Below are 18,905 nucleotides of genomic sequence, written 5' to 3'. Positions count from 1 at the left end.
TTGTATGCATAATAAAGAAATACAATGCAATATTTTTTTGTAATGTCGGTAAAAATTGCGATAATTTGTAACGTTTCTACAATTTTACTATGATTATTATACAAGATAGATTCTTAAAGAAACTGTAATTTTAACGCAATCTTGTAGCATTGTATAATATTCTTAGCGGATATTACTACAAATACACGTTGCGATAGCTGGCGATAGCTCATAACACATACATGGTATTAGATTGGTGCATATATGAAATGTCGGATTTCCGCTAATTGAAAATATTGATGTGTGTATCAGTGTTTCAATTGTATTAGTTCTGCAACATAATCTTATGTACAATTTAATTGCTTATAATAGTTACGTTTATTATTGCAGTTATTATGTTTATAAATGTTTTAAAAAAACATTTTTTTATTGTTTTATTCAAAGTTGAAAATAAGCATAAATTTAGGTAAAATTCAAATAATTTTCTCATACTAAATTATCGTGTATAAATTTAAATTAAAGAATAATGCTACTGTGGCTACTCGTAATATTAATAAAGTTCCTTCGTCCGCTGATTTATAATTGAATAAACAAATCGCAACCGGTTCGTTGGGTTTGTTTCGACCGTTTCGGGAGTGCCGTTCTGCAAGTAATCGGATTAAAGGACTTTTTCAAAGTCAATTTGAAGAATATTACGGCGTACGTGACGGAATATTCTTTTCATGGGCTTTATAAACAAAAGTACCGTTATGCCGTACAGTTATCGCGCAAAAAAGAGTTTTACTGTTAGTTAGTCCGCGCGCGATTGTAGGTTATTATCCGCGAATGTTTCTCGCGAGTGTTCTGTGCGGCGAGAGGAGGAGAAACAGGAGGAGATCTGATGTTCTGAGAGGAGGAGAAGGTCCGACTCATCGGGCCACAGCGGAGCAACCATGGGGTGAGTATTATCTCTTATCTTTATAAAATTAATAATTTTTTTCTATTTATTCGAATTTTTTATCTCTCTAAATTAGGAGTAATTAGAGAAAGAGAAATTATATATATCTAAAATTTTACTCTTGTAAAGATCTTTTTCGATAAATATTTAATTGTATCGCTAAATGTTTTATTGAAAAACGAATTATATATATATATATATATATATATATATATATATATATAGAGGCGTGTAAAAATTAACTTTTGAAATGTTGATTATTTTGAACGCTTCTTTAATATGAATCTTATGTTTGTATGTTACAGTATCACCGTAGCTACGTAGAATAAATCCGTCCGTTGCGCATCGGATCAGTGAGTCAATGAAAACTTTTTTTATTAAGATAACGAATCTACGAATAATCAAATATAGAGCAAATATATCTCTGTACATGTCAAATTACAATAAATTATAGTATAAAATATTACATCTCGTAGATCCGTTGCCTTAAAATGGATAGGTTAAAACTGATTATGAGAAATATTTAATCTTGGTGTCACTTGTTTATTGAAGTATTGTGCGATTGCGTGCTTGCAGAGGACATACTCGCACACTTCGCACGCACGGAGCTCGCGTAGAGCTCATCATCGTTCATCAAATTATGTTTTAACGAACTGCCGCGTCCTATCTATATAAATTACTTTTGAATAAAATTTCTAAGTTGGTAGTATATAAAAAATTAAATTTTTGAAATTTTGTTACATAGATCATTCTACTTAAAATTAGAGTAATAAATAAAATATTTATTTTAAAATAGAAACACAAAAAAAACAAAAAGTAAAATAATAATTAAAATAATGATTTTTTAAATAAAATTTTTATTTAGATTTTTTTAAAGAAATATTTTTGTGACAGTATTTTTTTTTAACAAAAAAAATAAGTAAAATATTGTGTCAATGTTATCAAAAAAAAATATCTGTTATAGATAAAGATAAATTTTGAATTCGTTAAGATGTGTTTTATTTATACTCATTTATTTTTTTCCATATATTTATCCAAGATTAAATATTATATACATCAATGTGGGGAGGGTTCAGTATGTGAAGGGTCGCCTACGGCCAGGTCGGGTAGAGTAAGAGAAGTTTTGTAAAGGGTTGAGTACGTCCCTATACAAAACGCCGTTTCTGTAATTCTTTGGAATTGAAAATAAACCATACTACTACTACTATACATCAATGTAAGGGAACAAAATAATATACATATAGATATATTTAAAATTTATTTTATAGAAAACATGATAATTGTTATTTATTACAATACTAAAATTTATTTTAAAGGTGGCGGTGTGGTCTAATGGTAGAGAGCCAGACTCGTAATCTGAGGAACCAGGTTCTCGAGTCCACTAGAGCCATGTAACATGGAAAAGTTTCTTTTCCGAAAAACCGCGCCCTTTCGGCGTGCAAGATGCGAAGAAAACTGGGCTCCGTCTTTCGGAAGAGACGATAAGCCGTTGGTTCAAAGGAGGAAACAGTAAGGTAGTGGATGAATTGAAGGTTAGAGTTGGGTACGTCCCTTCAAAACGCCTTTTAAGGCTTCTTGTGGTAGATAAAGTAAAATTCTTTATTCTTTTTATCCTTACTAAAATTTATTTTAACAAAAAGCATTGCTTTTATCCTAATTTTTTGTACTTAGCCTATCCATCTATTATTGATTGAAAAATTGGCTTTATGCTAGATAAAGTCAAATAATATGACGTAAAATTTTAAATATTCTGTCAAAAAAAACGCTGAAAATTTTTAAATTATTTTGGAATTGATGGTATAGTACAATTATTCAGTTTTACAATAATATACATGATTACATTATATCAAAAATAATTTTGCGAGAACGTGAAAAATATAACAAAATACATTTATATCGATACGTAAGTTTATGAAGATTTGCATATATTATTTTATTAATTATTCAATTATAACACACCGTGGTTACTGAGTAATTATAATATTCAATTATAATACCAATTGTGCGGGAAGTTTCTTCTTTTCGAATCTCGCGTCATTTATTCTGTATATCTTACTATTACTTGATACACTTTTAAGATGGGTTAAAAATCATTTTTTACAACACCTCCACGGAAAGTTCGACTTTCCATGCCTGTAGAGAGGGGCAAAAGTGGTCAATTTCACACGTCAGGGCTTACTTTCCTCCCTACAGAGAGAAAAATTGTTACTTTCTATACCTCGTATAGCCGGCAGAAAGTAAAGTAGCATGCAAATACACGATCTAACTGCGTTTACGCGCGTACCAGGAGTCGACAAACAATTGTATCTGCAATTTGACTGTATCACGACTAAAGATAATTCTAAATCAACATTTAAATTCATAAATCGAGAAAATAATCCAATCTTGCAATTTAAAGATTGTCATGTAAATATTAAATTCACTAACTGAAAACATAATTATCGATTATAATAAGATTTTTTTATTATGAAAGATATATACTTTCTATAAATAAAAAAATTATTACTATTTTAACAATTACTTGTATTAAAACTATCGATTTGGAATTATGTTTTTCTTAATAATATCACTAAATAATAAGATAACTCTAATTATACTTATTTACATAATATCCCTAAATAAAATCCCAAATTATCAATCAGATTTAGTGCAATAATTAAAATTATTTATAATTCTCTTTGAAATTGTATTGTTATTTTAATTTTGTGTTGATTATGTGGAGGGCTTGGCCCCTGGTTTCGCCCCCCACACCTCCCGCCAGGGGCTTCGCCTTTGGACCCCGCATCACTTTATTTTTCTCTTTCTATTTAATGATACGCGCGTATAAATTGTACGAATAAAACATTAAACGCACATACTCTACAAGCATTCGAAAGTCGAAAACTTCCGTGGTGTTGTGAAAAATATCGTGTGCACCTCGGGTCGAAAGCTTTTTCAGACTCGTGTGATTTCCTGCCCTTGCTTTTGGCTCGAGCGGCAATAACTTCACACTCGTCTAAAAAACGCATGGCATCTTTCTCCCCTTGGTGCACAATATACTATTAACGGAGTTGTAAACGATTATTAGTCAAAATGTCCACTTTTATTGTTACTATCATCGTGTGTCTCTTGATCACAGATTTTCTCTGGGTTCTGTAAAGCGCATATGCACGCATTTTCTATAGTAGACGTTACGTATGCTATAGATAAATGCGCGCATATGCGCGTTAATAATAAAATATATTATACAAATATTATCCAATTAATTTGAAGAAATCCAACTGATAAAAACGACCTCTCAATATCAACGTATATACAAATATTTATAATTTTCTTTTGCGGATATCCTTGTTCACGAACTTAAAAACAAATGTATATATAACAGTGGTATGTTTTGATCAGTTTTTCAAGTCACTTTATTTACATGACATATTTATTATAGCATCAGGGATCGACATTGTAGTCAGTATTCGGTGAGCTTTCGAGATGACAAAACGGCAATTACGCTGATCTATCCCTGAATTTAATGGCTTTCGTGATATGACAACGCATAATATTAATTAATATTATTGCTGCACAGAACTGTATTTTAATCCGCACACAAGTTTAATATATAAAGTAAGTCGTTAAAAACAATTATAATTATATAAGGATTTATATATCTTATTAAAAATATAAAGAAACATATAAAATGTAATTCAAATAATTTTGAAAGACAAATTACGATTAAATTTAACTCGAGATTTATCCTGAATTGAAAATTTTCACTTTTAATATGTTAATTTTTACTTGTAACATGTTAATATTTTTTTTTTTTTCAATCAATCAAAATATTTTATTTCAAAACGATCTTAACAGCGTTCCGAACGTAGAATAGAATTTTAAATTAAACAAGAAACAGGATTGTTAATGACGAATAAGTAGAAAGTCACACGATAAAAAATGCTTATTATTTTTGTTCTTTAAAAGTATTTTATAATTATTTCCTATATTTTTTATTTCATATTCCGAGAGAGTAAAGAATTCAAATAATCAGGCATTTACGAAAATAACAGGTCAAACTTCATATGTTAACAAAATAGTATTTAAGTTGTTTGCTTCTGATGACTAATGTAACATTCTATATATAGTCAAATGTACACACGCCACTTAGATGCCTAACATTTTTCTCAAAAACTTATTAAATTAATTTTTTTTTAATTCTAAAAAAATAAAAGAATAACAGAATAAATTAATTGTGAGCACATCAAGATATATCCAATCTGTTATAAAAAAAAATATTTATAATTTTCCCGAAGTAGATCTTATATACAATTGAATCCTCTCGACAAAAGTTGAAATTATTTTCTTCTTCTCTTTCTGTTTTTTTGTAATATTATTCGTTTTCTTTTTAACGAAAAATTACAGATAACTAAAACAAGTAGTGACAATGAAATTTCTAAAATCGTTATTACATATCGGCCTAATATTGGCTATTATAACGGACTTTAGTATCACTGAAGATTCAAAAATCATCTATCGTTTACCTGAAAATGCAAAACCACTTCACTATAACATCAGGCTGATCACGCCTCTCGAGGAAGGCAACGATATCTTTCACGGTGAAATCAGTGTCATTATCGACAATCTTTACGTAACGTCAAGTATAAGCTTACACTCGCAAGATTTAGAAATAAATATAACGACAACAACGCTGATTAATAGCAATGGTAACATCTATAAACCGATAAAATATACTTATGACAATATAACGAATATATTGAAGTTTTATTTCGACCATAAATTGGATCGCGCTCTTTATACCCTGAACATGACGTTTGCTGGTAATTATTCTAAAAATGGTTACCACAAAGGTGGTTTTATAAAAATTCCGTATACAGACGAGGGAGTAGACAGCATGTAAGTAAATATTAAAAATGTATATTTATTACGTTATTTGCTACTTACCTTTATTTTTATTTTTAATAATCATCTTCATTTTATCTATTATTATATTTTTTTTCAATTTTTATTATTTTTTTTTTTTTTATTTTCTTATCTTCTTGTAATACATAAAGCTCGGCAAGACATTGCTTAAACATATTGCTTATATAGTAATTATTAGAAAGTTAGACGTTTTATTATTAAACGTTTTTCAATATGCAAATATAATTACAATATGCGTAGTAAGCGCTGCATGATGTAATGTTTAAAAGAATTCAACATCAGTTTAAAAAATTTTGATTTTGATTTTTAACAAAATTATTATTATATATAATATAATAATAAATGACAATTAGTGATCTCTAAACTCGTGTGCCTCACCCACGTGAAATACTAAATTTGCCGTTATTTAAGAAATTTTATTAAATTATAGATTGGCTGCAACGTTACTCGAGCCAAATAATGCTAGACGGGTATTTCCGTGTTTCGACGAGCCAGCGTTAAAAGCTACCTTCAACGTCTCCGTGATGCACCATCAGAAATTCAGGGTATTGTCGAATATGCCGATGCAAAAGCGGTACAACGAACAAAATTCAGTCATATCAGAAAATGACATGGTGTGGACGCACTTCAACACTACTCCCGTAATGTCCACATATCTTGTGGGGATTGTGATTGTACCTAATAGTTTTATTCGCATTCGAAGATCCCCGAAAACCCTGACCATCGGTGTGTGGTGCAAACCGTCATTGGAAATGCAAGCTAGATTCATACATAGTATGGCTGAAAAAATCACGCCGCTCTTGGTCGAATATACCAATAGTTCCGAAAAGATACCAAAAATGGACCATATCATAGTACACGATTATCCGACCAACGGCATGGAAAATTGGGGACTCATCATTTATAAGTAATATATATTATATTAATATACATAAATAAAAAAATTAATATTAAGCTATTAAAGCTGACTAACGTCTTTCAGTATTCGAATTTTGTTAATTTAAAACACGTGTGTACTTCACGGATATTCAAAAGATGCATATTTTTAGTCTTAGATTTTGTTTTAAACAAATTAACGTGTTTAATCAATGTGTTACGTTACCCCCTCTTTCTACTCCCATATATCATATACGTATACGTAAAGAAAGAATCCCAAACGGTTTGCCGATTGTGAGTAGTTATTCGCGTAAGGGAATTATGAATAATGTATGTGCTTGGAAACAAATTAGACTGCACGCTCCCGATGAGAAACATTTTGCTTAATCACATTTTGTGTATTATGTTATATTCTGTCTTACAGCGAAAAAGAAGTTGTCTACAATGGTAGCACAGATCCCACATTTCGGATAAAAGGAATAGCGCTGTTAATAACACATGAACTTGTACATCAGTGGTTCGGCAATTTGATCACCCCATCTTGGTGGTCCTACGCGTGGATGAGCGAGGGATTTGCTACGTTCTTCGAGGCGTATTTCATCAATAAGGTTATTTAATATTATATATACTAATGCAAGGTTATTCGTTAAATAGAAAAATTAGTCATACATTTCAATCGCTAACATTAAAGTAAGGACCATCAAATACATATTTTCTTGAGATCTATTAAAATGGATCTGAATAAATAATGGCACGTTCTTTATAATTTGGAATTATAAAAAAGAGATTGTAACGTGTTTTTCTCTTTTCAAGTAATTATACAAACAATTTAATACAAATTTTTATTAAAATTGGAAAATATTTTGTTTTTAGCATTTGCCATGTTAAAGATTTACCATTTTAAATGTCATATATTTCAACATTATTTTCATATTACATTAGAGAGCGGGACTAAAAATATAATTATAGTAGTTTTATTAGAATCTAAAGATATATGTATTTTATTTCTCTCTTGCCACAATCAATATTTAATAAAATAATAAAATTCAACATTTCGAATTTGTATACTTTAATCATATTTTCATATATTCAGTAATTTCTAATATTTAAAAAAATAATTACATTAAAAATGCTCTTCTCAAAAAAGATTAAACGTGAAACGTTTAATATTTGATATTTGATGTAGGTATACGTATATTATAATAAAAATTAAAGTAACGAAGTTTTTGTAAATGGAATTCAAACCAACTTTTCTTCGAATTTTTATATTCAGTTATATAAGAAATTTTTCTGTAGATTCATGAAGACTGGCGGATGATAGATTTCTTTGTGATTCAGAGCTTGCAGGAATCTCTATCTTTTGATGTTGGCTTTTTAAATTCAGTTACATTGCAACTTGATAATGATAACTTTGAAAAAAACAACATTTTCAATGTTGAAGTTTACGAAAAAGGTAAGATTATGTAAATGAAAATTATCATCCCTGAATACGTTAATGCAGGTAGCACAAAAAAATAAATAAAACGGAAAGTTAATAGCAAACAAATTCTTTTTTTGCGCAATACGTTCATATATATATATATATATATATATATATATATGTAGGTCCAGAGGTATGTTCCGGGACTGTTTACGTTTTTTGAAATGTACAGTCCTGGAATATAACGCATATATATGTAATCAGATTCAAAAAACTGTCCCGAAAAATGCCGTAGGACATCAATTTTTTCCAGGACAGTCCTGGAAACTGCCAAATGTCCCGGAATATACCGATATCAAAAATAAAAGTCCCGGAACATACTTCCAGACCTACATATATGTAGATATGTACATATGTAGATATGTACATATCTTAATTTTATGCGTACAATATACTTTATGTGTATTATTAATCGGTATTTTATGGTAATATAGCGCCAGCTCTATTACGCATGTTATATCATGCAGTGGGCGACGAAGTGTTTCGAAAAGGTATCATCAAGTATATCAAAGCAAAGTAAGTGTGTACAATATAGTTTATATATAATTACCACATATCGCAATATTATAAATATCATAAGTAGTGTTTCTTACATTCACGTTGGAAAATATAGTTATCACATCAGAAACATAAATCTATGATGCGTTCAATATCACATTAATTGCTACTCGATTAGAGACCATACTTTATTCTTTAATTACAATTTAATTATCAGGTTTTAAGTTATATTCTACGTTTCTATTTATGTATATATATGAAATTGTACATTAAATTTACGAAAATTCTTTAACAGTAAATTTATATTCCCCGACGTGTATATTATTATAACTTGATTATGTTATTTTGCAAATTTAGTCAGTTTGGATCGGTTACTCCCGACGATTTGTGGAGCGCCATGCAAAGTGCTCTAGAGGAGGCCCCTTATTATATCCCTTATATGCAACAACAAGATTTCAAAATAAAAGAAGTGATGGATACGTGGATGAACCAAGAACTTTATCCTGTGCTAAACGTGACGATAAATTACGCAACTGGCGAAGTGGCAATAACACAAAAATGTGTCCGCAATGTCCGCGCTACAGAAAGTATCAATAATAAATGGTGGATACCCATCACTTACGCCGACCAGAGCAATTTGGATTTTTCCAATACTATGCCCAATAATTGGTTAGGACCGGATCAAACTAGTAGAGTGAAAATTAGTACAAGAAATTGGATTATCGTCAATGTACAACAAACTGGTACGAATCAATAAATATTATATACGCTCTTTTATTTATTTTATTTGTTTTATTATCACACACACGAGAGCTTTTTACATTATATTCGAGCTTTATGTATTTTTTTATTAAAGAAATGCTTAAAGGGAGATTTATATGATTAAATTCTGCAAATTCTTGCTAATTGAGATTAATGTAGAGAAGAGTTTTTAATAATAATTTCATTCTTATATGTATATATTTTTTCACTTATATGTAATATTTGCAAGTTACGCATCACATTAGTCAGTTAGTTACGATAAACAAAATGTCAATATTTTAATTTTTTGATAAATTTAAACAAAAAAATTTAATAATAAATGTATAATGGATGATTCGTCAGCATACTGTCGTGTCTATTACGATATTATAAATCTGGAAAGAATCATAAGTTACTTGAATTCTGAGGAATACACGAACATACACGTTCTCAATCGTGCTCAAATTATTGATGATACATTTGCCTTTTTGGTGGAAGAACAACTAGATCTCTCCGTATTCGTGAATCTTATAAGTTATCTAAGTCGTGAGAGAGATTATGTGGCATGGCGTCCAATGTTCAAAATTTTAGCACGGTCATCGGATCACTTTTTACTGCCAGAAAGTAAAAAATTCAAGGTAGATAATAACAAATTTTATCAAAACAAAAATGATGTTTGTAGCATTATAGCTAGATCGGTCTATATTTACACATTCTCCACCTTGTTGAACTATTATCGTTTCGTAAATATAGCTTCAAAGCTATAAGCATTATATATTAAATTTCTTATATTTATCGAATATGAATATAAAATTTAATAGAAAAATTTAAAGAGAAAAAAAACGTAAAATATATAAAATAAATAATCTAATTTACATGTTATCATTTACTGCATTCTCATAATTTTCGAACTCTTTACAAAATCCGATAAGTAGATTAATGAAAATTATATTATTTTATACCTATAAGCATTGTATATTAAAAATTTATCATAATTAAAATAATTTATTATTATTAAAACTCAGATTTTAAATACGTTTCATTCAGCAAATTTTTAATATAAAGAATAACTTAAAATAAAAATAGATAATAAACTATTAAATATATATACACTTACGAATTAAAGAGCAAACGATCATTTTGCGAGCGTATCCGTTCTAATTATGTACCGATTGCCCCCATCTATGCGGCAAATTTTACATATTTTATCGTTTACATTAATTTAAACGAATGAAGTTAAACCAAGTTTGAAGTTAACACGTACGTTCTTTACCATGCGTCACATGAGTAAGTGAAAATGTGCAGCATACTGTGCATATCTATTAAAAATAAAGTCTGTTTTTTGGTTTATTAATCCCATATTAGTGGTAGCAAATATGTTAATTTATAATTAATACACATGGACATTAGAGAAAGTCGGATGCAAGCTCGCCGATGCTTCTTATGATAGTGAATGTTTTAGCAAAGCATTAACGAAATATGTACATCTATATATGAATCACGTCACTTAATTTGTAAATACCAACAAATTAATATAAAATTCAATATTACTTGATGATTTCTAGTCACGCATGGTAGGAATCTTCGATAAGCTTCTTCAGCATGTGGGATACGAAGAAGATTTCAATGACGACGATAACACAAAGATAGTACGGCTAGAAGCCGTGAAATGGGCATGTACCTTCGGTCACGCGGAATGCAAGAGAAGGGCCGCCGTAAAATTGAGCAAACATCTCGAGGATCCTGATACTCACAAGTAACTCTTCTTATGATCCCGATTATCTCATAATTTGTATTTGTGTGCGACATGTGTGTTGGATATGCGCACGCATGCATGCATGCATGCATATATATGGTTAATTCCTTATTATTTATTCAAGTCATTAAAATCAGACATTCTTTTTATTGATTTTCCTTAATTTCCATTCTTGTTCTAATCCACAGATTAAACATGCGACACAAGTGAAAATATACGTATATTAAAAATAATAAAAGTGACATTATCGATAAAATCATCTTTTATTTATTTATTCACTGTAGCGTAGTCTTTTCACGTGGTAAATATAGAGTGATAAAGCAGCACACGAGGGACTTAGTTTTATGGAATACCTAATAGTTACCTAACGGAAAATAAATACACGAAACTTGATAAAATAAATTAAATAAAACGTATAAAATGCATGTATCTCTTTTACATAGACTGCATAATTTCAGAGTTCTACATTGGTGGCGCTATTGGACGTACTGCTTTGGTTTGACCGTGGGTACTAGGACTAAATGGGATAAAATGATGGAATTATATCAGCGAACACATGATAAGCAATTTTGGAAAATATTGAGTTGCGCTGAAGATTCTAACATTATTATCAACTATTTGAATATTACAGCATCGAATACTACATTATTCAACGATATCGAGCATGCTTCTATCTTCAAGATCAATCTTGAAAACCATGCACGCAACGATTTGGTTCTTGACTACATATTAGCAAATTTTGATAATATAAAACCTAGGTAATACATTTCTCTTTACAAATATACATTTTATTTTTTTAAATAATTTTATCTTATACATTAATTATAAATATGTTACTTTGTTCTTTCAGATTACTTCCTACAAGTCTAACGGTCAAGAATATTATTTTGAATGTTTTTTCTAGCGAACAAACGTCGAAGGTAGATATTATGATTCTATATACATACTTATTGATTTTCTATTTAATAATCCTTTTTAACTGTAGTAGCGCGCTTATACTAAAAACTGTTCTTTGTGTATACAGAATTATAGATTAATCCAACTTTACATAATTAAATTAATATTAATAATATAATTAATTCTGTTCATATTTTTGGGCTATATACATTTGTATCTTATAAAGCGGCTATGTTTCAAATTCAGTAATAACTACTAGCGCGTAGTTTAAAATATGAACTGTAATTATAATTCTAAAAATATTACTTTGTTGTAATTTGATCATTTAGTACTGAATTTTAATATACATGTACATACTGTTACGTCCAACCCCAGAATTAGGATAAGAAAAACTAGGAAGCAAAGGAAAGGCTAACCAGAAGGGTCGGATTAAAAAAGAACGCAACTAGATATTTGCAAATGTTGCTCGCAGGTACACGCTCTGAGGCGCGTGACACGAGCCGAACGCACTTTTATGACTCAGGAAAAGTCGCAACAACGTCCGTAAGGACGCTAGGACGCTTTTTGTGAGCGGTGCGCGATCGTCGGTTCTCTTTTATTAGAGTTCTTTATTTATCTCGCGACCCTGTTTTTATGTTGATAGACGATACATATACCTCTCAATCTTAGATGCAAACAGTCACGTCTTAGGCTTTGTTTCTGTTTGTCGGAAACATCGTACGAGCAATTTTAGAAAGCTCGCTCGATGCAATAAAGATTCTCATCAAACCCTGGAATTAAGGCCCCTTTGGCGCGTCGTGTCACCGGGTTTATAGTTATGGGCCCGACAAGGCTAATGAAAATATGGTTACGTATGCCCCGTCTGTCAGTAATTTGTCATCTGGAAGATCGCTTTTAGGCGCTTAGGCAAATAGATAGTTTAGTTATAAAAAAAAAGAATGTGCAAGGATCAAGGCTCACTCACCGATCGATAACCGTCCGTGCTCAGTTTACTTATCTTAATCTTAAAGAGCTACCTCGGGCGCCTAGAAATTTCCGCGAAAAAGGGAAATTGTGGAGTTCGCAGGACGTAACAATATATATATATATATATATATATATATATATATATATGTGCGTGTGTGTGTGTGTGTGTGTGTCTTCTGTAGTTATTAATGTTATTATTAATAAATATCTATAATAACTAATTTTGTTTCAGATCAAAAGATTCGCAGAAACTTATTTCCATCGAGATCCAGACACTATGTCAAACATTATAAATCTGATAGAAGAGCGTAATAATGATATTAAAGGCTTTGTAAATATTTTTACAATGTAATTTAGAAAAATTCAAACTTAAGTGACCGATTGATACAATCAAACAAAAATACAAAATGTGATGCAAGATATACAATTATCTACATAAATTTTTAAACAATTTTATTTTATTTTTTATTATTGTTTTTTGAATAATATTTTATTCATATTTAATTATTTCTAACACTCTTCAATATTTTTATAATATTTAGTATTTTATTAATAGTCTGGAAGCTATTGATAAAATCTTCTATGACATATTAATGTTTTATATAATTGACATATCATTTATATAGTATTAGATTTAATGTTGCGTTTGATATTTTTCGCACTATATCTTTTGTAAGCGCACTAACTTTGGTTTATTACACTCAATATAGGGCTTATGCGAATGAATTTTTTAAATTTAATATATAATAGGTACGTTGTATATATTATGTAATAGATACATTATATGTAATACATTATTTGCTAATAACAATACATAAATTTTAATAATAATTATATTATTATAAATCATTGCTTGACTTTTTGAATAGAAAATATAAAATAATGATGTCGCATTGTAACAAAAAGCTTTATTGAAACAATATTTACTACTCTATGGAATAAAAATGTCTGTTGATTCTTCAAAATTTAATATTATTTATAGGGGTAATCCTGAATATATTAAATATAATATAAAATTGACAATTAATAATTATACAGTACAATTATCATATATATACCTTAGACTGAATTTAATTTCTCTTATTAGTTTTGTGCAAATTTCTGAAATCAGATAATTTGACGGCTATATAATTTATACAATATAAATATATTAAAAAAAAAAAAAAATATTAAAGATGTTTTAATTGTAAATTTAATTTTTAATAAGCTTTTTATTTTCAATCGTATATAACTCAAAAATTCTATATGTGCTTTTGTTATCGAGAAAGAAAAATTCAGAATTTGGTAAAAGACATTTTCTATATCGACATAGTCTTACAGTATTTAATGATTAAATATACAAGTAAATTTATTATACAAGTATTATCTAACTGATTTAAAGAAGTGTGCAACTGACAAAAACGACTTGTCAATATTAATGTATAAACAAACACATGTTCCATGATCTTCCTGAATCGATCAGTTCCAGTCACTGCATTTACACGACATATTTATTATAATATCAGAGATTGACATTGTGGTCAGTATTCGGTGATCTATCAAAATAATAAAACGAATTAGGTACGCTAATCTATCCTTGATAATAATAGCTCTCTCGTGGCGACAACGCGTAATTAATTGCTGCTCAGAACTGTATTTTAATCCGTGTACAAGTGTTATATACAAAGTACGGTTGTTAAAAATTAAAATAATTAATTATTTATTTCTCGTTGAAGATATACAAGGTCCGCCAACGAAAAATATCCACCCCCTATATTTTGAGTGCCTCAACTCATACAAATAAAACCTTCCATAATCCATATTGTAGTAGATCGTTTGAAAGGGCATAAAATGAGAAGAATTTTGGCGTAAACCAGAGTCGATGCATTGATCCGTTCAGAAGTTATTTAGAATCAAGGTTCGAAAAAACCCATTCTTTTTCTCTAAATAACTCCCGAACAAGTCAACGTATCGACCTCTGGTTTGCGCCAAAATTTTTCTTATTTTATGCATTATTATTTATTTATTGTAAACATATTACATACACTCGAACCGTAAATGGAAGGAAAGGAGGGAGATAGAAGGAATACACGAGAGATATCTCAGATGAATAGTCGGATTAAATTGGAGGACCCCAGGGTACATGGTTAAAGATGAACAGGAAAGGGAAAAAATGAGAGCCAGAGTAAGCAAGAGAGCATGGAAGTTCGAAAGAAAACTGGAAGAAGGTAAAACCTCATCTACAATGTGTTCTTTGCTTTCTGTTTTCTGCTCTTACCTCTTTGCGACTATCTCGTATTTCGCAATTCCGTCGCGTAATGCGATGTTTTTTGTTCTCTGTCGCCCAAGATAAAAATTGACGAACTTCAGAAGAGACAAGAAACATTACGTTACGCGACGAAATTGCGAAATACGCGAGAGAGTCGCAAAGACGTATAAGAGCAGAAAACAGGAAGCAAAGAACACATTGTAGATCAGGCTTAAAGGAAGAGAAATAGCGAAAAAATGTTTGAAGGAAATGAAAGACAGATGGAAGAAGAAAAGGATAATAGGCAGATGGGAGTAGGAGAGAAAAGACTACTTGGAATGGATCGATGTAGAAGTTGAAGAAGAGGAAAAGTTGGTAGAGGAGGTATTGGAATATAAGGAGAAATTGAAGCAAAGACACGAAGGAATGGAAAAGATCATGGAATCTAGATACAATAGGTGGTATAAGTTTATAAGGAAGGACGGGATTCCGGATTATCTAAAGAAGGGATGGGAGGAGGCCGGATGGAGCAGAATTGCAAGGCTTAGACTAGGCAACGAAGTCAGGGAGGGACTATACTGGGGAAAAGAGGAAGATAGAAAATGCAGGATATGTGAGAAGGATGAAGAGGAGACGTGGGAACATGTCTGAAAAAAGTGTTCAAGATGGGAGGATTGGGATGGAGAGAGTTGGCAGGACGTGGTAGGAAGGATATTGGGCGAAAAGGGAGAGGGGGAAAAATGGATGAAGGCGATAGAGGAGATGAAACAGGGCGGAGAGAGGAGAAAGGAAAAGGAGGTTACTTGGTAGATGGTAAGAATAATCGTTTAATTACAGATAAGGTCAAAAAAAGGAGAGTACGTGACAAAGGGAAAGAATAGAGTGCAGAGCGAAGGTGATAGTAGAGAAAGAGACGCTGGAGAAGTTAATAAAGGAACAAACAAGTGAGATAATAAGTGGGTTGAAGGAAAAAATAAAGGATCAGAGAAAGGAGATTGAGAAATTGAGAAGAAAAGTACGCAGACTGGAACAAGGCACAGGGAAAAGGAAAAGAGTCGATAGCAAAGAGAGCAGGGGCAGGCTAGAGGAAAGGAAATGGTGGTCCGACGACTATGGGAGGAATGATGACGAGAGAAGGAAGAAGAACGTGATAATAAGGATAGAGAAGAACAGATAGATAGGAAAGGGAACGAACTAGGAGAAGGTGAAGCAGCTGTTTACAGAGGGCCTGAAGATAAGGGTAGAAGTAAAGGAAGTAAGCGTGATAGGGCTGAGAAGAGAATGGCTGACGATGCTGGCAAGGATGGGAAGCTATCTATCATATACTCGAACCATAATCACATTCAAACTCATATTATTATTTCGAATTTATATAATATAAACTCTTTACTATATATTTTATTAATTTTTAACGTAAACGGTCACCTGGGATGATTTCTATACTTCAACAAGTTTTAAGGTGGTCCTTTCGTGAGAACAAGTATTAGATAAGTACCTAAATTTGATATATGTTAAATATAAAGTAATAAGGAACAAGTGTACAAAAAATCAAGTGAGGTTACCGACACTTTACAAGAAATAAGTCATTCTAAATGTGCGTTCGCAGAGCGTGCCATTGTCATTCTATCCTTGTTTACATCTAATGAACGACAAAGATAGAATGATGCAAATCGCCACGGCCGAGGTTTTCAACGAATAATACATGTACTTAGCGATCAGATGAATACATTATTCATGTCTTAAAATATTCCCTGAAGTTTCCGGATTTCGTACATACCTTGAAAATAAGGGCTTGCCGAATGTTTTGCTCTGATATATGAGGTTAAATAAGTAGTGGATCCACGCGCATATTGCTTTACTTGTACTGTCATGCCTGACCTAACCTAAATCGAGTCCAACCGCACTACTATTGTGATATTTTTTTAATTAGTAAATAATTAAATACGATTAAATCGTGCGCAAAAAATCATGTTATATTATTATAATTATTGGAATGCTGTGTAATGTTTGTTTTCAATCACTTCATGACGGACTGTTACTTGACTAGCTGGGTCCGCGAAAGGAGCACCTTAATAGATCTGTACTATGAATCTCCTAACTTCTTCTGTTATGCGGGTTGAGTCTCGGAACCACTGAATAAAAAATAAGTATGGATTTTTGATTAATAACAAAAATTTACGGTAAATATTTACAATTAGGGCCTGACCTCCGATGACCTTGACCTTGGACATATGTTGTCAAGGTCACCCTACTGAGTGACCTTCAAAAGGTTTTAGTCGGGGGTCGCTTTTTATTAAAATATTATAAACAAAAAAAGTTTTGAAAATATAGCAGTTATTTTAAGTACTGAGAAGCATAAACGACTAATATTACGTTTTTCTTTAAAGCAGAAAATACTTTATTTCGCGAGAAAGTTGCTGCTTTACCAAAACACAACATTTTAAAGCAGTAAATTGTAGATAAATTGAAGTCTTTTTGTTAAAGCAGAGAATATACTTACATGGGTTAGATGATGCGCTTTGAACAGTTGAATACTTTTAAAGCGCGTCATCTAACCCATGTGGCATCTCGCATATTAACTTTCTACGCATGAAAAGTTCACACATACACTTTCCACGCGAACCGAGGTTTACCCACACCCCCCTGCTTTTGGGGGAGGTGCGGTAACCCCGAAATGTTTTACGCATGCATGGGTTAGTTGACGCGCTTTAAACAATTAAATACTGTTAAAACGCGTCATCTAACCTATGTAGATTAGTGACGCGCTTTAAACAGTTAAATACTTGTAAAGCGCGTCATCTAACTTACGTATTTTCCAAATTTTTTTTGTTAATATCTTTTTAACGAATAACGTGCGACAGTTAAAACCTTCTTAAGGTCACTCGGGGTCATGACCTTGACAACATATACCAAGATCATTGAAATCGGTGAAGTCGCCAAACTTTTTTTTTGTTAATAACTTTATAATAAAAAGCGACTCCCGACTAAAATCTTCTGAAGGTCACTCAGGAGGATAACCATGACAACATATGTCAAGGTCAAGGTCATCGGAGGTCAGGCCCTAATTGTAAACATTTACCAAATTTACTATAAAGTGAGGTTTATTTTTTTTTTTTGACACTGTAATGTAAAAATCACATTACAGGTGCCCGTTTCCAGATTAAAAGTCGTTCTCGCACACGTCGAAGAAAACATCGAATGCTTATCGATGTTTTCCATCCCACACATACAGCTGAAATTACAATAAAATTAAAAAGTAAGGGAAGAAGCGATGCATCAGCGATATACTTTCTTGCATAAGATAAATACGCTATCTATCACAAAATTGTCTGTATTAAACGCTTGAACACAGGCGCATTCCGGAGATACTGGTGAAGTGTACAGTGTGATCATCGTTTACGTATACTTACCGTAGGAATGCGATAACATTGAGAAATCTTATTAGAATATAATATGTGCTCATCTCGTCCACGTACTTATTTTAAAAATAAAATAACACAATAAAAATTCCTTAGGATAAATCATGCACTTAGATTGGACTAAAACTTTCCAAAAAAGTGATAAGACTTTCTTTGGATAGTATTGGATACTGTAAAAAGAGACGTCTCGGAGACTGCAAAGGTAGTTCCCGACAGTTCTTCAA

General features: G+C 31.2%; 1 protein-coding gene across 1 annotated transcript; it reads left to right on the top strand.

Annotated features, from left to right (window-relative positions):
• The first annotated feature begins 778 nt into the window (after positions 1-778).
• On the top strand, positions 779-14,053 carry LOC143896760 (aminopeptidase N-like). Its single transcript, XM_077404774.1, has 14 exons — positions 779-916; positions 1,222-1,269; positions 4,338-4,513; positions 5,303-5,794; positions 6,252-6,728; positions 7,122-7,305; positions 7,994-8,150; positions 8,612-8,693; positions 9,033-9,418; positions 9,780-10,054; positions 10,982-11,172; positions 11,631-11,930; positions 12,023-12,092; positions 13,268-14,053. Exons 4-14 carry the CDS (start codon positions 5,325-5,327, stop codon positions 13,385-13,387), a joined length of 2,712 nt encoding a protein of 903 aa, XP_077260900.1. The 5' UTR covers positions 779-916; positions 1,222-1,269; positions 4,338-4,513; positions 5,303-5,324; the 3' UTR covers positions 13,388-14,053.
• The last annotated feature ends 4,852 nt before the right edge of the window (positions 14,054-18,905 follow it).

This window comes from Temnothorax americanus, unplaced genomic scaffold (genome assembly GCF_048541705.1).
Source record: "Temnothorax americanus isolate GAGA-0224 unplaced genomic scaffold, ASM4854170v1 Scaffold198, whole genome shotgun sequence".
Taxonomy (NCBI): domain Eukaryota; kingdom Metazoa; phylum Arthropoda; class Insecta; order Hymenoptera; family Formicidae; genus Temnothorax; species Temnothorax americanus.
Note: the sequence above shows the minus strand (reverse complement) of the source record. Positions and strands in the feature narration are given on the sequence as shown.

Excerpts from the sequence above, each read along its gene's own strand:
- LOC143896760 (XM_077404774.1), top strand. The coding sequence starts at position 5,325 with ATGAAATTTCTAAAATCGTTATTACATATCGGCCTAATATTGGCTATT. Across the intron at positions 6,729-7,121 it reads TGGGGACTCATCATTTATAA|CGAAAAAGAAGTTGTCTACA; the intron begins GTAATATATATT and ends TCTGTCTTACAG. Across the intron at positions 12,093-13,267 it reads CTAGCGAACAAACGTCGAAG|ATCAAAAGATTCGCAGAAAC; the intron begins GTAGATATTATG and ends ATTTTGTTTCAG.